This window comes from Erythrolamprus reginae, chromosome 2 (genome assembly GCF_031021105.1).
Source record: "Erythrolamprus reginae isolate rEryReg1 chromosome 2, rEryReg1.hap1, whole genome shotgun sequence".
NCBI classification, from domain to species: Eukaryota; Metazoa; Chordata; class Lepidosauria; order Squamata; family Dipsadidae; genus Erythrolamprus; species Erythrolamprus reginae.
The window spans coordinates 249146803-249169140 of NC_091951.1; the positions used below are offsets into that span (position 1 = coordinate 249146803).

The window sequence follows — 22338 nt, forward strand, 5'->3', positions numbered from 1 at the left end:
TGGTTTTTGTGGGCCACACTGGAAACAGTTATAGGGAGTCATAAATCTGCCTCAGGGAAGCATTCTTGATGGCATTACTGTCAAGAAATGCAATTATCTGTAAAAGCATTTCCAACTTTTAGAAGTGCAATATCTGTAGCATTCACTGCATAGGGGTATGTGTATATGCACATACATTTATGTTTTAAGCTGCAAATCACCAAGATTTAGTAAATAGAGGAGAAAAGGGAAATTGTTGGAATAGTGTTGAGTATGGTAGACACAAATCCTAAAAACATTTGTTTGTAATGCTTGTGATCTGAAATCTAACAATTATCTATTTGCACAATTTTTGCATCTCTCTTAAATATTTTGAACTGCTGATCTCAACATAGTATTTCAAGCAAGTTTCTTAGGTTTATTTACTTTTTTTTCTTTCCACATTCTTTTTCTCTTCTATTATATTTCTTTATAATCATTGTATCATTTTTTTATATTTACTCAAGATACATTGCAACTGTTGAAGAGGCATCATCAAAGCCTTTTCTTTTCTCAAATGTAATAGTACTATTGTCCTGTGCTGTTTTTTTCTTTTCATCCATGCAAATTAGTGGCAAGAAAGAAAGGTGCTGAAAATCATAAATGTGGGCTAGTTGCCTAGCACGCAAAATGTGATCACATGGCCATAGGCAGGAGAGTTGTCTCGGTTTGAAATCAGGTTGTAAGCAGCTCAGGGAAGGTTCGTTGGAACTTCAAATGGTCAGTCAGCAACCTGTTGAACTACCTATATGGAAGCTTCTGTGGTCTGGATACAAGGGAATACAATTACATACAGTAATTGAATACAGAATACAGTAATTTGTGAGCTCTGCAAATTACTGACATCAGCTTCTATGGGCAGAATAGTAATTTCTTGACAAGCTGTTAACTTTTGTCATGGATGGATTGGAGGTAGAGGAGACAGATGTGATTTGTTTTCTATTTTTCTAACATAGCTCAGATTCTTTTTTTAAAAATGCATTGAATGTGTATTCCGGTCACAAAACACTCTCAGTAATTAAGAAAAGATTTTTTAAAAGCTTTTAATATATTAATACAAACCAAAAAGAACTTTCTTTTTAAAAGTAAACAGCGTGTATAAAAGTGCTTGGTAATCCAAAATCAAAGATACCTGACCCACAAAAAAAAGGTGAATTGTTCCAATAATATTGCAAATGCTAGGAATATTTTGCCTGTAGATTGCCTAAATTTATTGTACATATTGTAGTGTTATTATCAGTAATTATTTGCCAAACAGGCATATTTTAAGTTTATAAACCTGTAGACCCGAAGAGGCTATCTTGGAAAACACAGGATTTGTCCCCCTCTGAAACTGAGTAATAGAATTTGTAACTTCAGCAGGGGACAACACCAGCAAAAAATGAAGCATCTTGATGCAGATATTCAGTATAAATGGATTCATTCATAGGCTTCTTTTCACACTCTTTTAATACATGTCAAAATTCATCCGGTTCTACCTGAAGTGGTGTTTTCTCTTCTGTACTGCAGAATCTTTTCATAGATGAGGGGAACGGTTAGAGGGAGGGGGGGAACCAATTTTTCTTTCCTTTCCTAAGGCTTGCAGACATCTGGCAGGGTTTAAAATTCTTTGGAGTCTGTGACATTGGAATGTCTCGAATAGCAGGCTCTTTTTCTGCAAGGTAATTTTGTGAACGCACAAAAATTAGATCTTCTGTGGTGGATGTGCAGCCCCAAGGACTGTATGTACCAGAGGGTCAGGAGCCACAAGATTAGTACACCAATTCCCAGGATGCTGGGAATTGGTGCATCCTCCCCCACTCTTCCTTCCTGATCTCAGTGGACTAGGCTCTTCAATCTCCCCTCCCTGCACCATAATCTCACTGTACTATCCTACCCCTTGCAGAAGGACATAAGGAGTGGTTTATCAATATTTGGCCATTCCCAGTTCCATTTACCTGAAAATGGGCCACTGGGGGACGCTTAAATGGGAAGGTGATTTATGATGTGGTGGTTCCTCTTGTACCTCTCAACCCTCTAAATATACTTCTGTGCTTCCTAATCCACTAGAAAGCTGAACAGCAAGATTATATTTCTGGGTAAAATTGGGGCTTGGGCACTCAGGGAAGCTATAATAAATGCTTCTAAATATAAATATGAAGTGCATCTTCTTCATTTCAAACTGGATATACTCCAACGAATGCAGGCCTCAATTTTAGAAGTTTTATAATACTGACTAGGAGCTATAGTTCCTAGTATATATCACATTGATTCAAAAGCGACAAATGTGCACAAAACTTTAGCCTTAAATGGCCAACTTTGCCTGGATCAAATCAGGCTCTAATCTCTGATTAGAGAACAGAAAACTGATAATAGGGAGGTACCTGGAGTGTGTTTCATTCAGGCACAATAGAAACACATCATTGGCATTATCCTTTTCTAAATGTAAACATCTCAGAGAATTAAAGAAAGGATATCGAATCAATTACAAAAGGAAAAAAAATCCTTATAAAATGCTTTATATTAGCAAAATATTTAACCATTTACTAAGACAGTCAGGCAGACTAATAAATATCTAAAGAAACTGTTTAAGCCCTACATAAAGAAATTGTTGGTTTTGAAAGCAAGGAAGACCGCTGGGATTCTTCTTATACTTGAGGATTTTCAGAAAATCTTCCCTGAAACATGGAGAAAAAAACCACATTTTATTTAAAAATTGCTCTCCTTCAAGATTCCATAAATTAAATTACATTAGAGTAGCAAAATGTTAGTTACTGTATAAGGGTTACTTTACTTCACACAATTCATTTATAAATGAAAGCAACTTAGTAGAAAAAGAGATATTCTACACTCTCTTGTTATTCTTTTATATATAAAGTGAATACTTGGTTTTCATTATTGTTAGCTCATTGCTAGCTCATATTTCTAGGAAAAAATTAAAGGGATGTAGCACAAAAGTCCCCAAATTTGTGCAAATCAACTCCATAAATATAATATAACAAGAGCCAGGGTGGTGCAGTGGTTAGAATGCAATATTGCAGCCTATCTCTGCTCACTGCCGAGTGCCAACAGTTTGGCAGTTCAAGACTCACTGGCTCAAGGTTGACTCAGCCTTCCATCCTTCCCAGGTCAGTAAAATGGGGACTCAGATTGTTGGAGGCAATATGTGGACTCTGTAAACTGCTTAGAGAGGGCTCTGAAGCACTGCGGTATATAAGCAAAGTGCTATTGCTAGTGTATATTAAAGTGAGAGAGAGGGGGAGAGAGCACTATTTGATAAAGCCATGGACTTACACCTTCCCGTCTTCAAAGCAACGCGCAGGACCTGGGCTCTCGAAATGGGTTGCTTCCAGCCGGAACTCCAACAAGCAAAGCATCTTTGCAAGCGTTCTGCATGCAATACTGCTGAAGCTCTGCAGCTGCCTGAGAGACCTGGGTAAGAGAAAGCACAAGAAAATGACAGGCAGCTGGGGGGGGGGGGGATTTTTTTAAAGAGTTTGGCCTGAAAGTCCTGGTGGACCTATATTTCCCAAAAGTGAAGTAACTGGTATCATCTGAAGATTCAACAGCTACGATATGCTTCCTTTTCTGTATTTGTAGCTGGGCTGCTTCGGAATGGAAGATGGAGACCATTCATCTTGAAGTAATACTGGCTAGCTAAACAATACAGCTGGAAGGCTAGATTGATAACTTTAAAAAGGGACAGGCAATAACTGTAAAGCATGCAGAACATACTTTCCCTGTAAGCGGCTGAAACCTTTTCTTTCATCATGGCAATATAGGAATAAGTTTAATAAAAATAGTATTTAATAAATGAATATCTCTATGTAGGCATGGGGACAGAGGCAAGGAGTGATCCTTTGCAAGACCAGAAGGACCGGATTGGGGGAGACGGGTGCAAATAGTCCTGGAGAAAATCTATCAATGTGGCTGCTGAGCGTCAATACAGACTTGATGACACATAATCAATCAATCAATGCAGACACTGGGAAGTACACAGTTGAGCAGCATGTGATCAGCATAAAAGGTTCTATGGCATTTCGCTGCAGCCAACTCGCCACAGCCAACTCACCAGGGCCAATTTGCCATGGCCAAATTACCACAGCCAATTTGCCGCAGGACTACTCACCACGGGCCAATTTGCCATGAGAGAAGAGTTACATTAATATCAAAGAAATAGTGGAATAGAACCATTAAAGAAAGGATGCAAAAGGAGGGATAAAATGAAATGTGAACGATGAAAAATATTTTTTATTTATTTTAAATAATTAAATTGAATTGTTAAATTGTCCCACTATAAGTTGACCACGGTGAGTTGGTTGTAGTGAGTTGGCTGTGGCAAGTTGTCCCATTCTGGCACAAAGAGAGCTCAGAATGGAACAAACACCAACATTTGAAGCCACTGCCTAATTGCCATAGGGATACAGTAGTGGCTGGATACTCGTCCTTCACTACGAAACTATGTGATCGGGCTTGATAAATTGACAGTTAAAGCTTGAAAATTAACACACACGGCCCTCCTGAGCTCCGTTTTCACTGGCAGAGCATTGCAGGAGGCTTACACAGCCAGAAACAGAGCTCAGGAGCCCATTTTCACTGCAGAGGTAACACAGGTTGGTCCCTCAGTTTCCAGGGTAGCCTCATGGGCCAGATCTAAGCACCCCAAGGGCCGGATCTGGCCCCCGGGCCTTGAGTTTGACACCCCTGATCTAGAGCCAGCAGTAGGAAATGACACGCTGGCATGAAACTACTCACATATTTACAAAGGGATTGTACCACATTATGGGGGGAAGAATATCTGAATCACACCAGGTGCAACTCAGGTGAGATCACCAAATAATTCTCTAAAACACACAACACATTATATCCATTTATTGCTGGAGGGTGTAGTGGTGTGTTGAAATAATATTTATACTTTATCTAAAAACGAACAACCCTAAATCATTTATTTACTTAGACAAAGTAAATAAAAGTGTAAAGTGCAAACACCACGTGGAACAATGAAGGTGATGCCTCCCCTCACAGATAAATTTATATGTGCATGAAGGAGAGATGCATATACTTTTGTTTTTGTCTATATTTCAACTTTGTTCCACCTGAATTGGTAACTATAATTTGCCAAAAAGATGGCGCAGGGGGTGGGGGCAAAAAGACCAATTTATGGCCTAGATAAAAAAAGCTGAAATGGATGCTTTTTGAAGCAAGCATGAGCTCCTCTCCAACAAATCTTTGAAAACATCCAAAGCAACATTTTGTAGCCATTTGCAGCCATTAAATGGATCACTCCCAATTATGTCTAATTCACCAGAAAATATTGAGGAGAAAACCTTGCATTTTTATTAGCAAGCAAACTGGCAAGGATTCTATATTGGATTGAAACTTGGAAGGGCCCTGTACTGTGTTTTTCATTCATTTTTTTCTGGTATATGGGAGTGGGTATGAGCTGTAAGAATGTTTAATAGTTGTTAATTGTTACTTGCTCGGAATGAGGTTTTTAATGCCCTGGATAAAATAATGTGCTGAAGCTGACCAGACTAAGGATGCTAGCCAGATGAGTACCTGGTAGGCAGATTCTTTCCCCCCACTTTCCTCCCCCAAAATTAAGATGCGTCTTATACTCCAGTGTGTCTTATGCTCTGAAAAATACAGTAGTTAAAAAGTATCACAGTGACCAAAACTGCTGCTAAGAGTTGATATCTGATAGCAAGAGCAATTGCATTAAATCGATTTTGGAGATAACTGGTGACCTATCAGCTAAAAAGAGAATCATCTCTTCTTCTGAGTTGGCATGGGAGAAGTTTTAAAAAGACATCATTAGGCCAGCTCACCATAAGCCATGAAGAAGACATGAGAGGTTTTTCTATTTCTTCTAGTAAGCAAGACCTAGAATTGTTCTTATGTTAGGGATGTGACTGAAGAAATGGTAAAACACTGCAATGGGCACTTCCATTGGACAGCCAGGAGAATATTTGCTACATCCTTGGCAAACAAGCCTTCTTCACCCAGGAATATAGGTCGTGCATATTATGGGACTTTGCTTCAACTCAGAACAGGCTATCTAAATGCCAAGCAAAGGCTGATAGTATTCATGATTTATAATATTTTAAATTGATGATAATACTTCTATAGCAGGCATTTTCACAGATTGTCCTACAAAAGTAGGAAAGTTTTAAAAAACCATTAACAATACTTCAGGAGGCAAAGCTGCCCATAGGTCTCCACGCAATTAGACCAGCTTCCAATCTCAGGAAAAAATACACAACAAAGCACTTGGAACAAAGCTCTCAAAATTTAAATTGAACTTCTTCGGCAGAGCTTATATTGCACTAATAATAAATCTGACCACCACGTAAATGTGTCTAATGACACTAGCTCTGAAAATAATAATTGCAGTTGCTGTACAGCTATGGCCATTACAATTAGTGGAATACTAAATTGCATTTCAAAGTTTACAAAGCCTAATGGGATATCCCTTGGCTGCTGATTCCAGGACTTCAAAGCTAGGTAAGAAAATGCCCCAATATTTTTTTTAAAAAAGCTGAATCTGATAATTGCATACGTAATCCTCATTAAATGGCCAACTTTTCAAAGTTAGGTTATTTATGAACAACAGGAACTTAGAAGAGGTCCTAAAAGTTGCAACTGTTGCACTTTTCCTATAGTAGTGCTTCTCAATTATTTTCTGTTACGCGCCTTCCAGGAAGAAATAAACATTTCACGCTCCCCCAACTCTCTGATCTGGGCCCAAATGGAATTTTAGTGTTAATATTTATTATTTTACTTATAAGCTGCAAGCAAACTATTGGCTGGGGAAGGCTGCTCTACCCACTTACCTGGGACTTAAGTCACATTGAACACAGTGGAGCCTGTTTTCAGTTAGGAAGGCATAGGCTATCGTGGTTAGGGCCCTCTTTTGACATGCAACATGTCAAAGGCAACATGAGAAAATATTATTTTACTGAAAGAGTAGTAGATCCTTGGAACAAACTTCCAGCAGAAGTGGTTGGGAAATCCACAGTAACTGAATTTAAACATGCCTGGGATAAACATATATCCATCCTAAGATAAAATACAGAAAATAGTAAAAGGGCAGACTAGATGGACCAAGAGGTCTTTTTCTGCCGTCAGTCTTCTATGTATCTATGTATCTATGTATCTATGCGGCCAGGCCAGCTTAACCAACCCGATGTTTTGGGATCACCAACCTGGCTTATAGGTTTAGCCTCTGCTGGGCACTTACAGCGAATGGTGGGGAAGGAGGCTTTAGAGTGCCGTTCGAAGCTTTCGCCCAGCTGCAGAAGATGCTCCTCCTTGTCCAGCAGCAGGTTCACCACGCCATTAATAGCTACTGTGGCCAAGAACAACAAAAACCCATGCAGCTACCTCACCCTGCCTGGGCGTCTTCCGGGCTCGAAGCAGCGTGCAACTGAGAAAACACTCCCTGTTTGGGGGAATCGATCAAGAGGGACCATGCATCGATCAAGAGGGTCACACGCGCACCCCCAGCATTGCCCCACTATTTGAGAAGCACTGCCCTATATACTTGTGAATTGGGCACTCAGCAGTCAGCTTGAATTACATCACAGCAATCTCATGATCACCATTAGCGACCTTCAATGCCAGCTTCTGACAAGCAAATCAATACGGACGTCAGCAGGAGGTTACAAGGGGCAATCACATGACCATAGGACATTGTAACCAGATGGGCTTCCACATAAATAAATAAGGGAAATGTAAGTACTTTTCGTATGTGTGGTATATAGCATTTATATACAGTAATTTTAGTACAGTGGTACCTCTACCTAAGAACGCTTCTACTTACGAACTTTTCTAGATAAAAACTGGATTTTTTTTGCTTCTTCTCAAGAACCGTTTTCTAGTTACAAATCCGAGCCTCCAAAACTGTAACTGGAAAAGTGCTGCTTGATAGTGAGTTGTATGGCATATTAATTTAATAAATAACTAAACAAATCTATAATATGTTTTCGGTCATCCATAAATGTAGAAAAGTCTTTAGTCAATTTAGCCATCTCAGCAAGTTCCATCATCCTCGCCAGCCAATTCCCCTGTGGGCAGTGTCAAACCCACTTTGGAGCATAGAATTTGTTGCAGTTGTCATACACACTTTAAAAACAAAGTTCCATGACAATGTTCAAAGCACCAACTGTCATAGAAAATTATTTCATTACTTTTTCCGTAAGTTATTTATAAAAATAATGTCACCCTCCTTTGAGGCACAAACTCTCAGGACCATAGTTTTTACCACATGTAGCTTCTACTCCAACAAATTTACCATGTTTATCCATTAGTACAGGTAATCCTCGAGTTACAACAGTTAATGACAGCACTGAAAAAAGTGATTTATAACCATTTTCCACACTTATTATCCATGGTCACATGATCGGAATTAAGACATTCGGCAAGTGAGTCATATTTATCATAGTTGCAGTGCCCGGGGGAGTCCTGTGATCATGACCTCCCAAATGGGAAAACCAGATTCACTTAACAACCATGTCACTAAGTTAACAACGATACAGCAATTCCCTTAACAGCTGAAGGTCATAAAATGGGACAAAAATCACTTAGCAAATGTCTTGCTTAGCAACGTAAAATTTTGGACTCAATTGTGGTCTTACCTCAAGGACTACCTGTAGAAGTTTTGAGTTTAGTTGAAGGTTAATAAACAATATAGTATTAATTTTCCAAGAGTGGCAGTGAGTAACAGACATTGTAGAAAAGATGACCCGTTACTCATGACTTATTGTCCTGAGTCACCATTGCCACTCCTCATGGCAGTAAGAGGCAAGAACATATAAAAGCAGAAAAGTCGCACCATGTTCAATGTTTTGAATTGTTTATTCAATTAAAAAAACTATTTTTTTTAAAAAGGCTAGGCAAATGTAAACCTGCAGTCTGAATGAGAAATTACGATACAAGAAAGTGTGTGGAATGTACTCTTAAATCTTTTCCATTAGGCACAACCCAGCTAAAGATAAAGCAGAATGCTGCTCGCTTGAAAATTAATTCAATTTTATTTAGGGCAGAGGTCTCCAACCTTGGCAGCTTTTTAAGACTTGTGGACTGCATCTCCCAGAATTCCTCAGCCAGCAAAGCTTTTTGCTGGCTGAGAATTCTCGGAGTTGAAGACCACAAGTCTTAAAGTTGTCAAGGTTGGAGACCCGATTTAGCAGCTCCTCCTCACCCCCACTGAATGTGCCTCAGATTAACACAGCCTGTCTATTGTTTCCCATTGAAACCCAAACTTTAAAAAATGTTTTTCATTCTTAAGATCTGAATCTGTCAGATAATTTGTTGAGCGACCGTGCTGGATTTGTTTATCCTTCAGGTTTGATTAGATTTGTTTCAAAATAAAAGTGTTTAGAGTTTGAAGAAAGAAAGAAAAAATACACAAAAACACATAGACCTTTAGGCGTGCTGAAACCAGAGGAGACTGCATCACCATTATAATAAAGCAGACGCATAGAGACAGGACTACTGCTTGGAAATAGCATTTTTCCAACAGACCCTGGGCATTGTCGAAACTTGAACCATCAGAAGTATCAAAGAAGCCAAAATGTAACCCTCCTTCTCTATTTTTGGAGAGAGCATGTAAGATGCGGGTGTCCTGAAGAACTTCGTGAAAAATCTATTCCGTTGTTTTGTGTGGTTTCATATTGAGAGCAAAAGGCATCAACTGATATAATCAGCAGTCTGCCAAGGCCAAGCTCTAGGGATCAAATCAAAACTGCTTTTAAATCAATAAAGGGAACCCAGAGGATCCCCCATATGACTAATTGAAATCACAAGGGATCAAGCACTGATCATGCATCTACCATCCCTTCTTGAAACTGGATTTCTCCTTCTTAGATCAGTCTTGCCTCTTAGTGAGGGGAAAGCAGAATGGATGTATATGACTGTGGTGGTGAACCTATGGCACACGTGTCGGAGATGGCACACAGAGAGGATTCTGTGGCCACATGCACCATCGCATTCAGCTAGGTGGTCATTGGGTTTCTGAGCCACACATGTGCACTGGCCAGCTGATTGTTGCGTTTCTGAGGTATGCATGCGTGCCAGCCAGCTGGTGTTTGGATTTCCGGTGCTCTGGTGCGCACACATTCATTCGCCTTCCGGTTTGGGCAGTCTGTGTCTAACCAAAAAGAACAACAGTGAATGCCGATGATTTCTATTCACCAGAAAATAATTTGATATGCAACAAGACTGTAACTCTCCTTCTCTCAAGAGGAAATTGATGATATTTCTATGTTATTTGTAATTTTGTAACTGTCCAGGTGTTTTTCTTTGGTTTATAAGTGTACGTATGTTTTTCTATTTTCTTTTTTGTGTATTGCAAATATTGCAAATATGTCAATGTATATATTTTCTTGATTATGCTTTTTAAAACAAATTAATAAAAATTACTTTAAAAAAAAAGAAAATAGGGTGGGAAAATCTACCTACTAGGTAATCATCTGGGTAGCATCCTTAGTCTGCACATTATTTTATCCCCTGATTAGGGCTGGGAAAAAAATCTTTTTTGGAGGGAGTAGGAATGAAAAAATCCTGCAATGGGGAAGACTGTTAGTGTTCTGGTCTAGCTCGGCTGCTCCAAAAATATCTCTTCACAAGCTTGAATTTTCAAAATAACGCTTCTTTATTTTTTTTCTTCCACACTGGAATTCGTCAAAGTATATCTAAGGCAGGCAAATGAATTCCAAATCTCACAGGCTAAACTACAAAGTCATAATTCTTACTAATGGGCAGGCTGTTGGCTTCTAAAATCTCCTTATCTCTGGGTCAGGTTCAAGCAATTTCAAACAGTTAAATCATGCAATGTTAAATCTTACTTCACCGGAGAAATGGCTGAAACATCGATCTTGTCTTTTTCACTTTGCCGAAAAGCATCCTTCATTTCCGGCTATCTCCGGATGTGAGGTAATTAATTAATTTACACACTCTGAATAGCAGATTCAAAACCTCTTTCCCCCAAGCTCTTATTTCTTTTCTCTAACCTCCTAAATTTGGCACGTAACCAAGGACTATTATCTATTCCCCCATTGTCTGAAGAAGCATTACTATCCATGCTAACATCCGATGGATTTTCTACTAAGACTTCATCTTCACTACCCTCCTCCACTTCTCTTAAATTAGGGTAAATTACAGCTTCTACATTGTCTTCCTCCTCTGAATCTGACATTTCGAAAGGCTTACAGGGAACACTCACAACAGTTAGCATCTCATTAGGGCTGAAAAAACCTTTTTCAGAGGGAGTAGCAATGAAAACAAGCCTGCAAGTGGGAAGAGCTAGGAAGATCGTTGCCACCTTGTTAGGGCTAGGGAAAAAGGCTTCAGAAAAGCTACATTCAGAGTATAAAACTCACCCAAATTTTCAGCCTCTTTTAGGGTGAGAAAGGCGTGTCTTATACTCCAAAAATACAGCAAATATAGCCCTTGGCCCGATATAAATCCTGTACAAGTAATCCTCACAGCCATTCATTTAACAACAGTTTAAAGTTACAATAGCCTGGGGAAAAAGTTGTGACCTATTCATGACATTTGCATCAGCCCTACAATCAAGAGATTGCAACCACCGAGAACCCATTTATGACCAATGCAGTGTCCTCCGGTCATGTGATTGCCTTTTGTGACCTTCCCAGCAAACAACTTCAATTAGGGAAGCCAGATGCACTTAATGGTTGTGCAGTTTACTTAATTATCACGGAAAGACGGTGGTAGAATCAGGCATGGACACATGGTGATTCACTTCAGGACTGTACTGCTTAGTGACCCAAATTCTGATCCCAACTGGGTAATACATTGAGGACAACCTATAGCACTTGTGCTTGTTTATGGTACCGCCTCTGGGGGGAAAAATGAAGCAAGGATCTAAGCCAACATTCTGGGAGGGCAATTTTGTAAACACTTTTTACCGAATTTCCTTACAGAACCCAGCGGCCCGTTTCTGAAGTATGGACACTGTTTATGACATATTTATTTTAATGTAATCAAAAAATGATAAACTTAGTCAAAACACAAATGAAGAATAGGTTGCTCTAAACTGCCGCCTATCTTATCTTCAGGCCTGTAATGTTTTGATGGCAAAAACCTTTTGGTCTTCCCTAACCACCATGGGAAAAAGCTTCCGTATTATTTATGTTGCAATCTGCCACCCTAGACAGCTAGCCTTTGTTTCTTCAGCCTCATTAACCATGATGACAGTGAACTGAATCGAACTGACCTGGCACATTTTCCATAAAACCACCCGGAGGATGATTCAGACACCACCCTCCTCCAGCACAAGATAGATGGGTCTGTAAAAGCAGCAGGCATTTTTTTCAAAAATTAAACTGGTAACAATATAAAACCAGGAGTCCTATTCAAACAATAAAAACTTGACCTATCCAGATTCCTAAGAGGTCAGTAAGGGGCGAGTACAAGTGCACTAGAGTGCCTTCCGTCCCCTGTCCTATTGCTCTCCTATATCTCCTATACCTTTCTTCTATTCCTATATCTCTTCTTTTACTCTTTCATTGATATGTTCTATTACTATATCTTCTTTTCTATTATTTCTTAGATATATTTTACTATGAGTATCTCCTCTATAACCTTCATCATGTATTTTACTATGTGTATATAGATATATACCCACTAAAACCCTCATTGTGTATTGGACAAAATAAATAAATAAATAAATAAATAAATAAATAATCTAACATCTGAAGGGATATTATAATCACACAGTATCCCTGGGCCAGGTTTACATCAATTTTATCAACAAGAGGAAGGTGGGTGAGAACATGTCTTACTATTCAGCAGAACTGAATCAGGTGGTATGTTTCTGCGGCCTCTGAAGGGGGTTACCTGAAATCAGGGTGTGTCAAGGAGGAATTCACCACCACTGGAATGAGTGGGAGATTCTCAGTAAAGAGCCCTGTTTCTTAATCACAGCAACTTTAAGCTGGGTGGACTTCAATTCCCAGAATTCCCCGGACAGCATGCTGGCTAGGGAATTTGGAGGAGTTCAAGTCCATACAGTGTAATGTTTGTTTATTTATTTATTTATTTATTTATTTATTTGTTTGTTTGTTTATTTATTTATTTATTTATTTATTAGATTTGTATGCCACCCCTCTCCGTAGACTCAGGGTTGCTGAGGTTCAAAAACTGGGATGCAATCTTATTTATTTATTATTGCAACTTGTATGCCGCCCAACTCCTTGCGGATTCTGGGCAGCTAACAGAGATATAAAAACAATAAAACAATAATTTTAAAAACCCTTAATTTTTAAAACTTTCATCCATTCAGCTGGGACTAGATGGAGCCGTCCACCGGTTCCAGGCCTGCTGGAAAAGCCATGTTTTTACGGTCTTTCGGAAGGCCAGGAGGGTGGGGATCGTGCGGATCGCAGGGGAGAGCTGATTTCCCAGAGCCGGAGCCGCCACAGAGAAGGCTCTCCCACGCAGTCCTGCCAACCGACACTGTCCGGCTGAAGGAACCTTGAGAAGACCAACTTTGTGGGCCCCAACCGGCCCTTGGGAGGTATGTGGCAAGATGAAGTCCCATACATAATCACTTTTGTTTTGCAGAAAGATAAAAGGAGTAGAACCAGAATTTCTAAGCATGAGGGAGGGAGAGAAAGTGTGTATGTGAGAGGGAGGAAGGGGAGGGAGAACGTCTTTGTATCTCACCTCCCCAGCTGCATAACTACCAGTTAGTATTTTTCTAGCACATACTTACAGAACTTTAAAAAATGCTCCTGCAACAGTTTAAATTTAAATTGGGTCTCAGTGGGAGTAGAAGCACAGCAGGGAAACCAGCCAGGGTCAATGTGAAAGACTGCTCAAACTCGAGCCAAGCTCTTTGATTTTCTGTGTTACTTCTTTGGTTCTGGTGAGATACAGAAGAGGTAAACACAGAGGTCTTCTTTTAAATTTGTTTTTGAGGTGTTTTTTTAAAAGTATTTCTCCAATACATGTACAAAAGAATAAATCTGAACTGGGGAGGATATGGAGAATCCAACATAAATCTTTAAATGGTGGCATGTATCAATAATTATTCTAAAGATGCAAAACAATAACAAAGATTCTTTATATCCATCAATGATGAAGGACTCTTTGATACATGCTAGGTGAAACCTCCTTCACAGGCCTGTGGTAAAAATAAATACGCTTCAAAGAATAGAAATGCTCCATTGTATTTCTATATATTTGTTTATTAAATGTTTGCCACCCATTGCAGCATGAGGCAATTCTGGGCAACTTATACCCTGTTAAAAAAGAATAAAACAATTTTTTAAAAAATTAAAAATACAAATTATCAGGAGGATGAGCAGGGGAGAGAGGTGGGATCCTTTATTAAACTGCAATACTGCAAGCCACTAAAGCCAACTGCTAGATCTGCAGGTCAGCAGTTTAAATCTGGCTCAAGATTGACTCAGCCTTCCATCCTTCCGAGGTGGGTAAAATGAGGACCCGGATTGTGGGGGCAATATGCTGGCTCTGCTAAAAAGTGCTATTGCTAACATGTTGTAAGCCGCCCTGAGTCTAAGGAGCCCTGAGTCTAAGGAGAAGGGCAGCATAAAAATTGAATGAATGAATGAATGAATGAATGAATGAACTAACTATGAACCACCTCCAGTGTGATGCTTCCCTGTTGGGGCTCCAAGTCAACTGGCAGTGCCAGCTCTTCAAACTCCTGCAAAAGGCCAGGAAGGTAGGAGCCAATCTCACTGGATTGTGGGGGTCGCAAGATGTTCCAAAGGGCAGGAGAGGACGGACAGCAGAGAAGGCTCTTCTCCTGAATCCCAGAGAAACAGGTGGGGCGTTGCAATCCCACTGGGATGAAAAATTTCCTCAGGTATTACTGTCATTTTTACTTCAGTTTCAATAAGCAAATTCCCTTCAGGAGTCTAGACCAATGAGTAAGCTTTGGTGTCAGTAGTGAGTTGGCCGCTCTAGGAGTGGGGAGCATGCCATCTCCCCCATTGTGCAGCACGCTAAGTTTAAGTGCAAGAACTGCACTTGGTGACAGGAATATGTGGAGACACATGCCGCAGCTGGTGTCTCGGGACAGAGAAAGTCACATGTCTCCCCATATTCCTCTCATCACCTCCATGACTGCTTGCTGCTCATGCAGTCTTGCACTGCACAATGGGAGAGATAATGTGCCCTCCTCCTCCTGGAGCCCATACAAATCTAATAAATTGAATTGAGTTGAATTGAATTGAATTATGACGCAGAGCATCAGCTGGGGTGGCCCAGCCAGTGTCTCAGCACGGAGAAAAGTCACGTGTCTCCCAACAAGGGCTGAAAAAAGAGGCAAGTAGAGGAGTGCTTAACTTCAACTCTGAAATATGGAGCGAGTTTCCATCCGCCACTGTCGCTCTTCTCAAGGCAGGTGAGGAAGAGGGGAGGGTGGGAGGAGGGGTGCAGCCAGCCGATAGGTAGCTACAGGAGGGGGACGAAAGAGCTTTGTTTATCTGGGAACCTGCAATGACTCTTGATTTAAAATTAAATCATATGGTAAAAAGCATCCAAAGAAGAAAGAACATCAGCAAAAAAAACCAACAACCACTGTTGCCTGTTTTGGGAAATGGTTCAAGAGGGAACCTATGCATGCACACCATACATACATACATACATACACACACACAAGAGAGAGAGAGAGATGAGAGAGGGAGAAAGAATGGGGAAGAGATGAGAGAGAGCGCAAGAGTGCGTGTGAGATTTGTTTAAAAAAAAATACCTGGAGCCACAAAACCTGGATAGGCATGGCTGGGGGGGGGGCTGTCATGTGATTGGGTGAAAGTGAGTGATGCTGAGTTGGCCACGCCCATCCAGGTTTTGTGGCTTCCAGTGTTTGTTTTCTGTGATAAACGGGCCCAAGTGGCTCTTTAAGTGTTTAAGGTAGCAGACCTCTAACTTAGTAGAATGTTCTTCTCATTTTTATTTTAGAAACATGGGCATTTTCTAAAACAAAATGTACATCCAAGTTATTACATTTAATCCGTTTCTTCTTTGTCGCATGCCCCATTACAGCTAAGTCATTTGGACAGTTGTCATCATCTGGGAGCAAACTTGTAGGGCTCCAGGTGAAGGAATCATTGAAGAGGAGAAAAAGAAGTGTGGGGAAAATTTTAGTATTTTAAAACAGGCTGCCTTGCAACAAAACATAATTTTATTTATTTATTTGTCAAAGAAGTATAGGATTGTAGTTTGTATAAGTGTAACGTAAGTAGTAAATAATGATAAAAGAAGACAATAGGACAGTAGGACAGGGATGGTAGGCACAGACCTCTTAGAAAAGAGGAGAGGTCAACAGTAGACAATCTGAGGTTAAAGATTTTGGGGTTTGGGGAAGAGTCAGGTAATGCGTTCCAGGCGTTGATCATTCTATTGCTGAAGTCGTATTTTCTGCAATCTAGTTTGGAGCAGTTTACGTTAAGTTTGAATCTATTACATGCTCGTGTGTTGTTGCGGTTGAAGGTGAAGTAGTCACTAACAGGAAGGACATTTTGGTGTATGATTTTATGAACTACTGTTAGATCAGATCGGAGGCGACGTAGTTGTAAATTGTCTAATTGCAGTATTTCAAGTCTGAAATAAGAGAAACCCTTTGAACATATTCATGGGAGCTGAAACCAAATAAAACTGTTAACTATACAAATTCTAACAAGCAGAGCATGAACCCCACAGAAAACAGTAAAATGCATTCTTAGCTAAACAGTCATGCAAGGTTTACATCTTTCTCTAAACTGACGTGTCAGAATGCTGAACTAGCATAGGAATTCTGGGATGCTGGAGGACATTAAAAAAAAGTAATCTGAAATGTTAAACAAACATCTGTGCACTACTGGGATAGCGAACTTTATCCTACCAAAAAACAGGTACTCAAATTGGTTTTATATATACTGTACCTAGCAAATTGTAGCCTCTAATTATCTAATTTTACCTAATCACCGTGGCCTGGGATCCTAACCATGTTTCAATTAGAAAGTATTTTGTTTATAGATTATGCCCAGAGGAGCCAACCAAAAAAAACAGAGAAGGGTGGGGCAGATAATAGCATAGCCTCTACTACCCTGTGTCTTACTGGCAGAATTCCAAACCACAAAAATGGACAGAAGATGAAAGCATCAATGGGAGCAAACTTACTTAATATTCTACTCTTTTAAATGAACTGTCACCCATGTGACAAACTTCCCAAGAGCAATTTGACAGTTAATCCTCTTCCCTGTATTTGTTCAAGTAGAAAATGGGTACAATTATGATGGTGAGGGGGCTTTGCTTGAAATTAGATATTCTAATAAGAATATCGAATTGTATAACTGTATATCTAAGAATATCGAATTGTATAACTGTATAACTAAACTCAAATTCTCCACTTCTATCCATTTATCAAAAGTAACATTCTTTCTTTTATTTTTAATTAGCTTTTCATACCAAAGATCTGCACAAAGTCTGGAAGTTGATTTTGTTCCTCATTTCTCCATACTGCAGAATTACAAGAGATCTGTTACACATGTTGGAAATTAAATATTGATTTACATAAACATGCCCATGATCACATATTTAACAGAAAGCTCCTGCTTTGACAGAAAAAAAATATTAAACCATTCCAAAAGGGCTCAAAGAATAAAGTGAGCAAAGGATGGAGGGATTGACAAAAGTCCTTTGAAAAAATACAGATTTTTTGGCAAAGGTCTCTCTCTCATTATTATTATTATTATTATTATTATTATTATTATTATTATTATTATTATTATTATTATTATTATTATTATTATTATATCCGTTCCACCCTGGAACAGGCAACCATCGGGGAATTTTCTCTCTTGTAAACAGTCACAAGTGTTACCTACAGGCTACAGCCATAAAAGTGTTATGAACAAGCCCGGTTCATTTTTTAAACCTCCATTTTTATTTTTATAACTCCATCTATCTGTCTCTCTGTCTGTCTATTTATCTGTCTGTGTGTGTGTGTGTGTATAGTATACATATACTACTATCCTATACATGTTTGCCAAAATTTTAATGTATATATATATACAGTATTTGGCAAACATGTATAGGATAGTAGTAGTTTGTATAAACGTAAGTAAAAAGTAAAAAAAAAAACCCACCCTCCATTGTACTCGAAACGCTCGATAGTACGGGATACTCTCAAGATACTACAGGCTACGCCAACGATGGCCGATCCGTTGCGTTGTACTGTATACCATAAGTCACACCCTCTTCGTGGAGAAAGGAAAAAAGACGCCTTCAAAATCAATACCGTGGCTTTTTACAACACACCGGTTGAGACAAAGAGTCCCAAATCCTCCCCTTTGAAAGACGCCACAGTCGGAAAGCACCTCGACGCCGACCTTCCAAATAGCAGAGAAAGAGCAACCACCCGCCACCATTCCAGCCAAGTCGGGGCGCAAAGGAAGCCAACATAACTCAACCAACCCGCAATGGTGTCGTCCAAGAGAGAGGGAATAAAAGGGGGGGGGGGGGCTCTGCCCTTCGCAAATCTACTGGATCGACAAGGGGCGATTTCTTCCCAAGCGCCCATTCAAAGCCCAGATCCCAATTGCTCCCCTGCGTCCGATCCAAAAACACAACCCAGAACCGAGAGCGGCCCCGGCGGCTTGCTCGCTCAAGCTCCAGCGTCCCGCCTTCCTAGCCAGCCAAGAAGAAGACAAAGGCGGGCTTGTGATGCCGCCGAAGAGAAGCGAAGCGGCCCGGGTCCCTCCTCGCCTGGCCCGAAGCAAAGAGCGCCCTCCCCTCCTTCCCCCCCCTCACCCTCACCCTGATGCGTTCCACGCCGGCCTCGAGTTTCAGCTGCTCCACCAGGCGTTGCAGGGTGTTGACGCTGGAGCTGGAAGACATGCTGGCGGCGGGTTGAAGCGCTCGGCGGCTCGCTCGCTTTCTCGCCTCTCTCTCCCGAGCGAATCCGCGCCCCCTTCACACACGCACACACTCCGCTCGCTCACTCTCCGGTCTCCGAGCCTTGGACGTAAGCGAGCCTGCCTTCCCCTGGCGAGAACGGAGTGCACAAAGGGGGTGGAGGCGGCAGCAGCTATTCCATCCCGCTCCCCCCCTCCATCTCTCTCGGGAAAGAAATGGCGAGGCGGGGTGGGTCGATTTGGCAGCGCGCGGCCGCTCTGGAAGGACAAATGGCTCCCGACCTCGTTTTGATTTATCCTCTAAAAAAAATTCATATCCTGCCCGCTCTTCCCCCCCCCGTCTTCTGCTTCCCAGCGTTACCTCAGACTCTGCTGCGCGGTATGATCCGGGCCCTGGTTATTGTTATTTATTTTCATTATTATTATTATTATTATTATTATTATTATTTATATTATATGATTACTAATATTTATATTTATGTTATTAATAATAAAGAAGTAAATATTATTTCATGTGTGTGACAATGGTGTCCACACATGTCTACCCAATATGTGGCAGTAAATTTTGTGCCCATTTAGGCCTTATCAGCCACCTGCAGACACATCGCATACAGCCCAAAAAGGTGCAAAAAAGAACAACAAGAATGATAAAGGAAATGGAGCACTTCCCTTATGATACCAGGTTGCAACGCCTTGGTCTCTTCAGCCTTGAAAGGCGGCGTTTAAGGGGTGACTTGATCAAAACGTATAAAATCATGCATGGGATAGAAAAGGTGGATAGAGAAAAATTATTTTCTCTATCACACAATACTAGGACGGGGGGGCACTCCCTAAGGCTCATAGGTAAGAAAGTGAGGACAAATCAAGGGAAATATTTCTTCACCCAGAGAGTCGTTGGTTTATGGAATTCACTTCCAGAAGAGACTGTGACAGCTGTCAGCCTTGATAGTTTCGAGGCAGGATTAGACAGATTCATGGATGCCAAGTGTATTGGTGGTTATTGAAACGGATATCTATGTTGGTTGAGGCAGACAGGATTCCCTTGAGTACCATTTGTTGGGGGTCAAGGGAAAGAGAGGGTCTCACCTCTTTCTGTTCAAGATCCCCAAGGACAATTGGTGGGCCACTTTGTGACACAGAATGCTGGACTCGATGGGCTTTGGTCTGATTCAGCATGGCTCTTCTTATATTCTTAGCCCACAACCTGTTAGATGACTGGGTTGTCTTCGAACATGATGGACAGATGTTCCATTTCTTTTAGCTGTTTTAAACAGCTCCTCTATGGTGAGCTGTCTAAAGGAAAGCAATTGCACAGGGGACAAAGGAAGCGATAGAAAAAACACGTTGAAAGCTTCCTTCAAGTCCCTTGATATTGGCACCACCTCCTGGAAAACCCTGGCACAAGATCGACCAGCATGGCGCATGCTGATCCACCAAGGCTGCTGGACATCTGTGGACAGAAGAACATAGAAGAGAAGCGAGTGCTCTGCAAAGCTGCGACAATGGTGCCCACACGTCTGCCCAACGTGTCGCAGAACATTTCATGTCCATATAGACCTTACCAGCCACCTGCAGACACGTCGCATACAACCCATAACCCTTTAGATGTTACGGTCCTCTTGAACACGATGGATGGACGAACATCAACATCATCATTTCTTTTATTCATTAAACATGAAACTCAGTCAACTGGATATTTAAAAATGCATCACAAATATCACTGCTTGGTGCTAATGGTTGATATGGGTTGCTGCCAGCGTCCTAGGCATCAACCAAGGATGATGATTGTGATGATATTTTTTTTAAAAAATCTATCTTAAGGGGTTGCCACATACAGGAGTCATCCAGTTATTCTCCAAAGAATGAGACCAGGACAAGAAGCAATGGGTGGAAATTAATCAAGGAGAGAAGCAAACCTAGAACTAAGGAGAAATTTCCTGACAGAACAATTAATTGGTGGAGCAACTTGCCTCCAGAAGTTGTGAATGCTCCAACACTAGAGGTTTTTAACAGGAAATTAGACAATCATTTGTCTGAAATGGTATAGGATTTCCTGCTTGAGTAGGGAGTCAGACTAGTAGACCTCCAGGATCCTTCCAACCTATTCTATTCTCTATTCTATTCTATTCTATTCTATAAAAATAATTCTTTCCAAGCACTGATAAATCGCCCAATTTGTTATTCGTTACAAATTGGCTGGATTCGCACAGCAGCTTAAGTCCTAAACCAAGGCTTATGAGCTCAAAATGATTGGATTCAACTGCAGCCTAAGTCAAAAGAACATAAATCGCATTAATGCATTAAGGGGGGGAGAGGGACTGGCTGCTAACAAGATATGTATTAAGAGTTAGTTTAATATTTCACCAATCTTGTAGTCCTATTCAGCAATTAAGCTCAATAATTAAGGAGAAAAACAACCTAGAACTAAGGAGAAATTTCCAGACAAAACAATTAATCAGTGGGACAACCAGGTGTAAGTGCTCAATCACTGAATAGTTTTAAAAAGACTGAATAGCCATTTGTCTTAGGGATTTCTGCATTGAAGGGCTACCAAAATTTATACTACCACACTGTGGGCGTGGCTTATGCAGGATACCCTACATTTTCTTTCAACATCTTTCAGTGCAGATTGGGTACTCAGGTGAAGTTCCATTTCCACTACCCCACTGCATTCTCCCTGGTCCAAGCAGCAGCCCACCCCTGGTTTTCTGTCTTAGCACGGAGTTGAACTAGAAGTCTTCCAAGATCCATTCTATTCTGTTATTCTGTTAAGCCCCTATATGTATTTAGATACATTTGGTGGCAACCATGCTGAGGGTCCATAGGCTCGCATTCAGGTTCATGCATTGTATGGATTCACATTTGCATAGAATTCATGGGCAAAATCACAGTGGATTAGATTTGTACATGCTAAGCTTGAAGCCATACATAATAATAATAATTTATTAGATTTGTATGCCGACCCTCTCCGAAGACTCAGGGCGGCTCACAACAATGATAAAAGCAATATTATAGTAGCACAAATCTAATATTAAAAGAAATAACTAAAACCCTATCATATTAAAACCAAACAACACATACATACCAAACATAAATTATAATGAGCCTGGCGGTATAGGTGGGTCTTGAGTAGTTTACGAAAGACATGGAGGGTGGGAGCAGTTCTAATCTCGGGGGCGAGTTGATTCCAGAGGGCCGGGGCCGCCACAGAGAAGGCTCTTCCCCTGGGGCCCGCCAGATGACATTGTTTAGTCGACGGGACCCGGAGAAGGCCAACTCTGTGGGACCTTATTGGTTGCTGGGATTCATGCGGGCGGTTCCGGAGGTACTCTGGTCCAATGCCATGTAGGGCTTTAAAGGTCATAACCAACACTTTGAATTGTGACAGGAAATACATACTTACAAAATTAAACAAATGGCATTATGGCTTAACACAATGCTTCCATTTTGG

At 40.6% G+C, this 22338-nt stretch overlaps 1 protein-coding gene across 1 annotated transcript; it reads right to left on the minus strand.

Moving 5' to 3' along the window:
* Positions 1–1045: 1045 nt before the first annotated feature.
* GNG10 (G protein subunit gamma 10) lies at positions 1046–19189 on the minus strand. The gene is made up of 3 exons (XM_070742440.1): positions 18790–19189; positions 3292–3429; positions 1046–2675 (listed from the first exon to the last, which is right to left on the minus strand). Exons 1-2 carry the CDS (start codon positions 18868–18870, stop codon positions 3304–3306), a joined length of 207 nt encoding a protein of 68 aa, XP_070598541.1. The 5' UTR covers positions 18871–19189; the 3' UTR covers positions 1046–2675; positions 3292–3303.
* Between the last annotated feature and the right edge of the window lie 3149 nt (positions 19190–22338).

What these genes read in the sequence shown, in the direction of transcription:
- GNG10 (XM_070742440.1), bottom strand. Translation starts at nt 18,870, where the DNA reads ATGTCTTCCAGCTCCAGCGTCAACACCCTGCAACGCCTGGTGGAGCAG. An exon ending in CCGGCGTGGAACGCATCAGG is followed by an intron (nt 3,430 to 18,789) that starts GTGAGGGTGAGG and finishes TCTCTTACCCAG; the next exon opens with GTCTCTCAGGCAGCTGCAGA.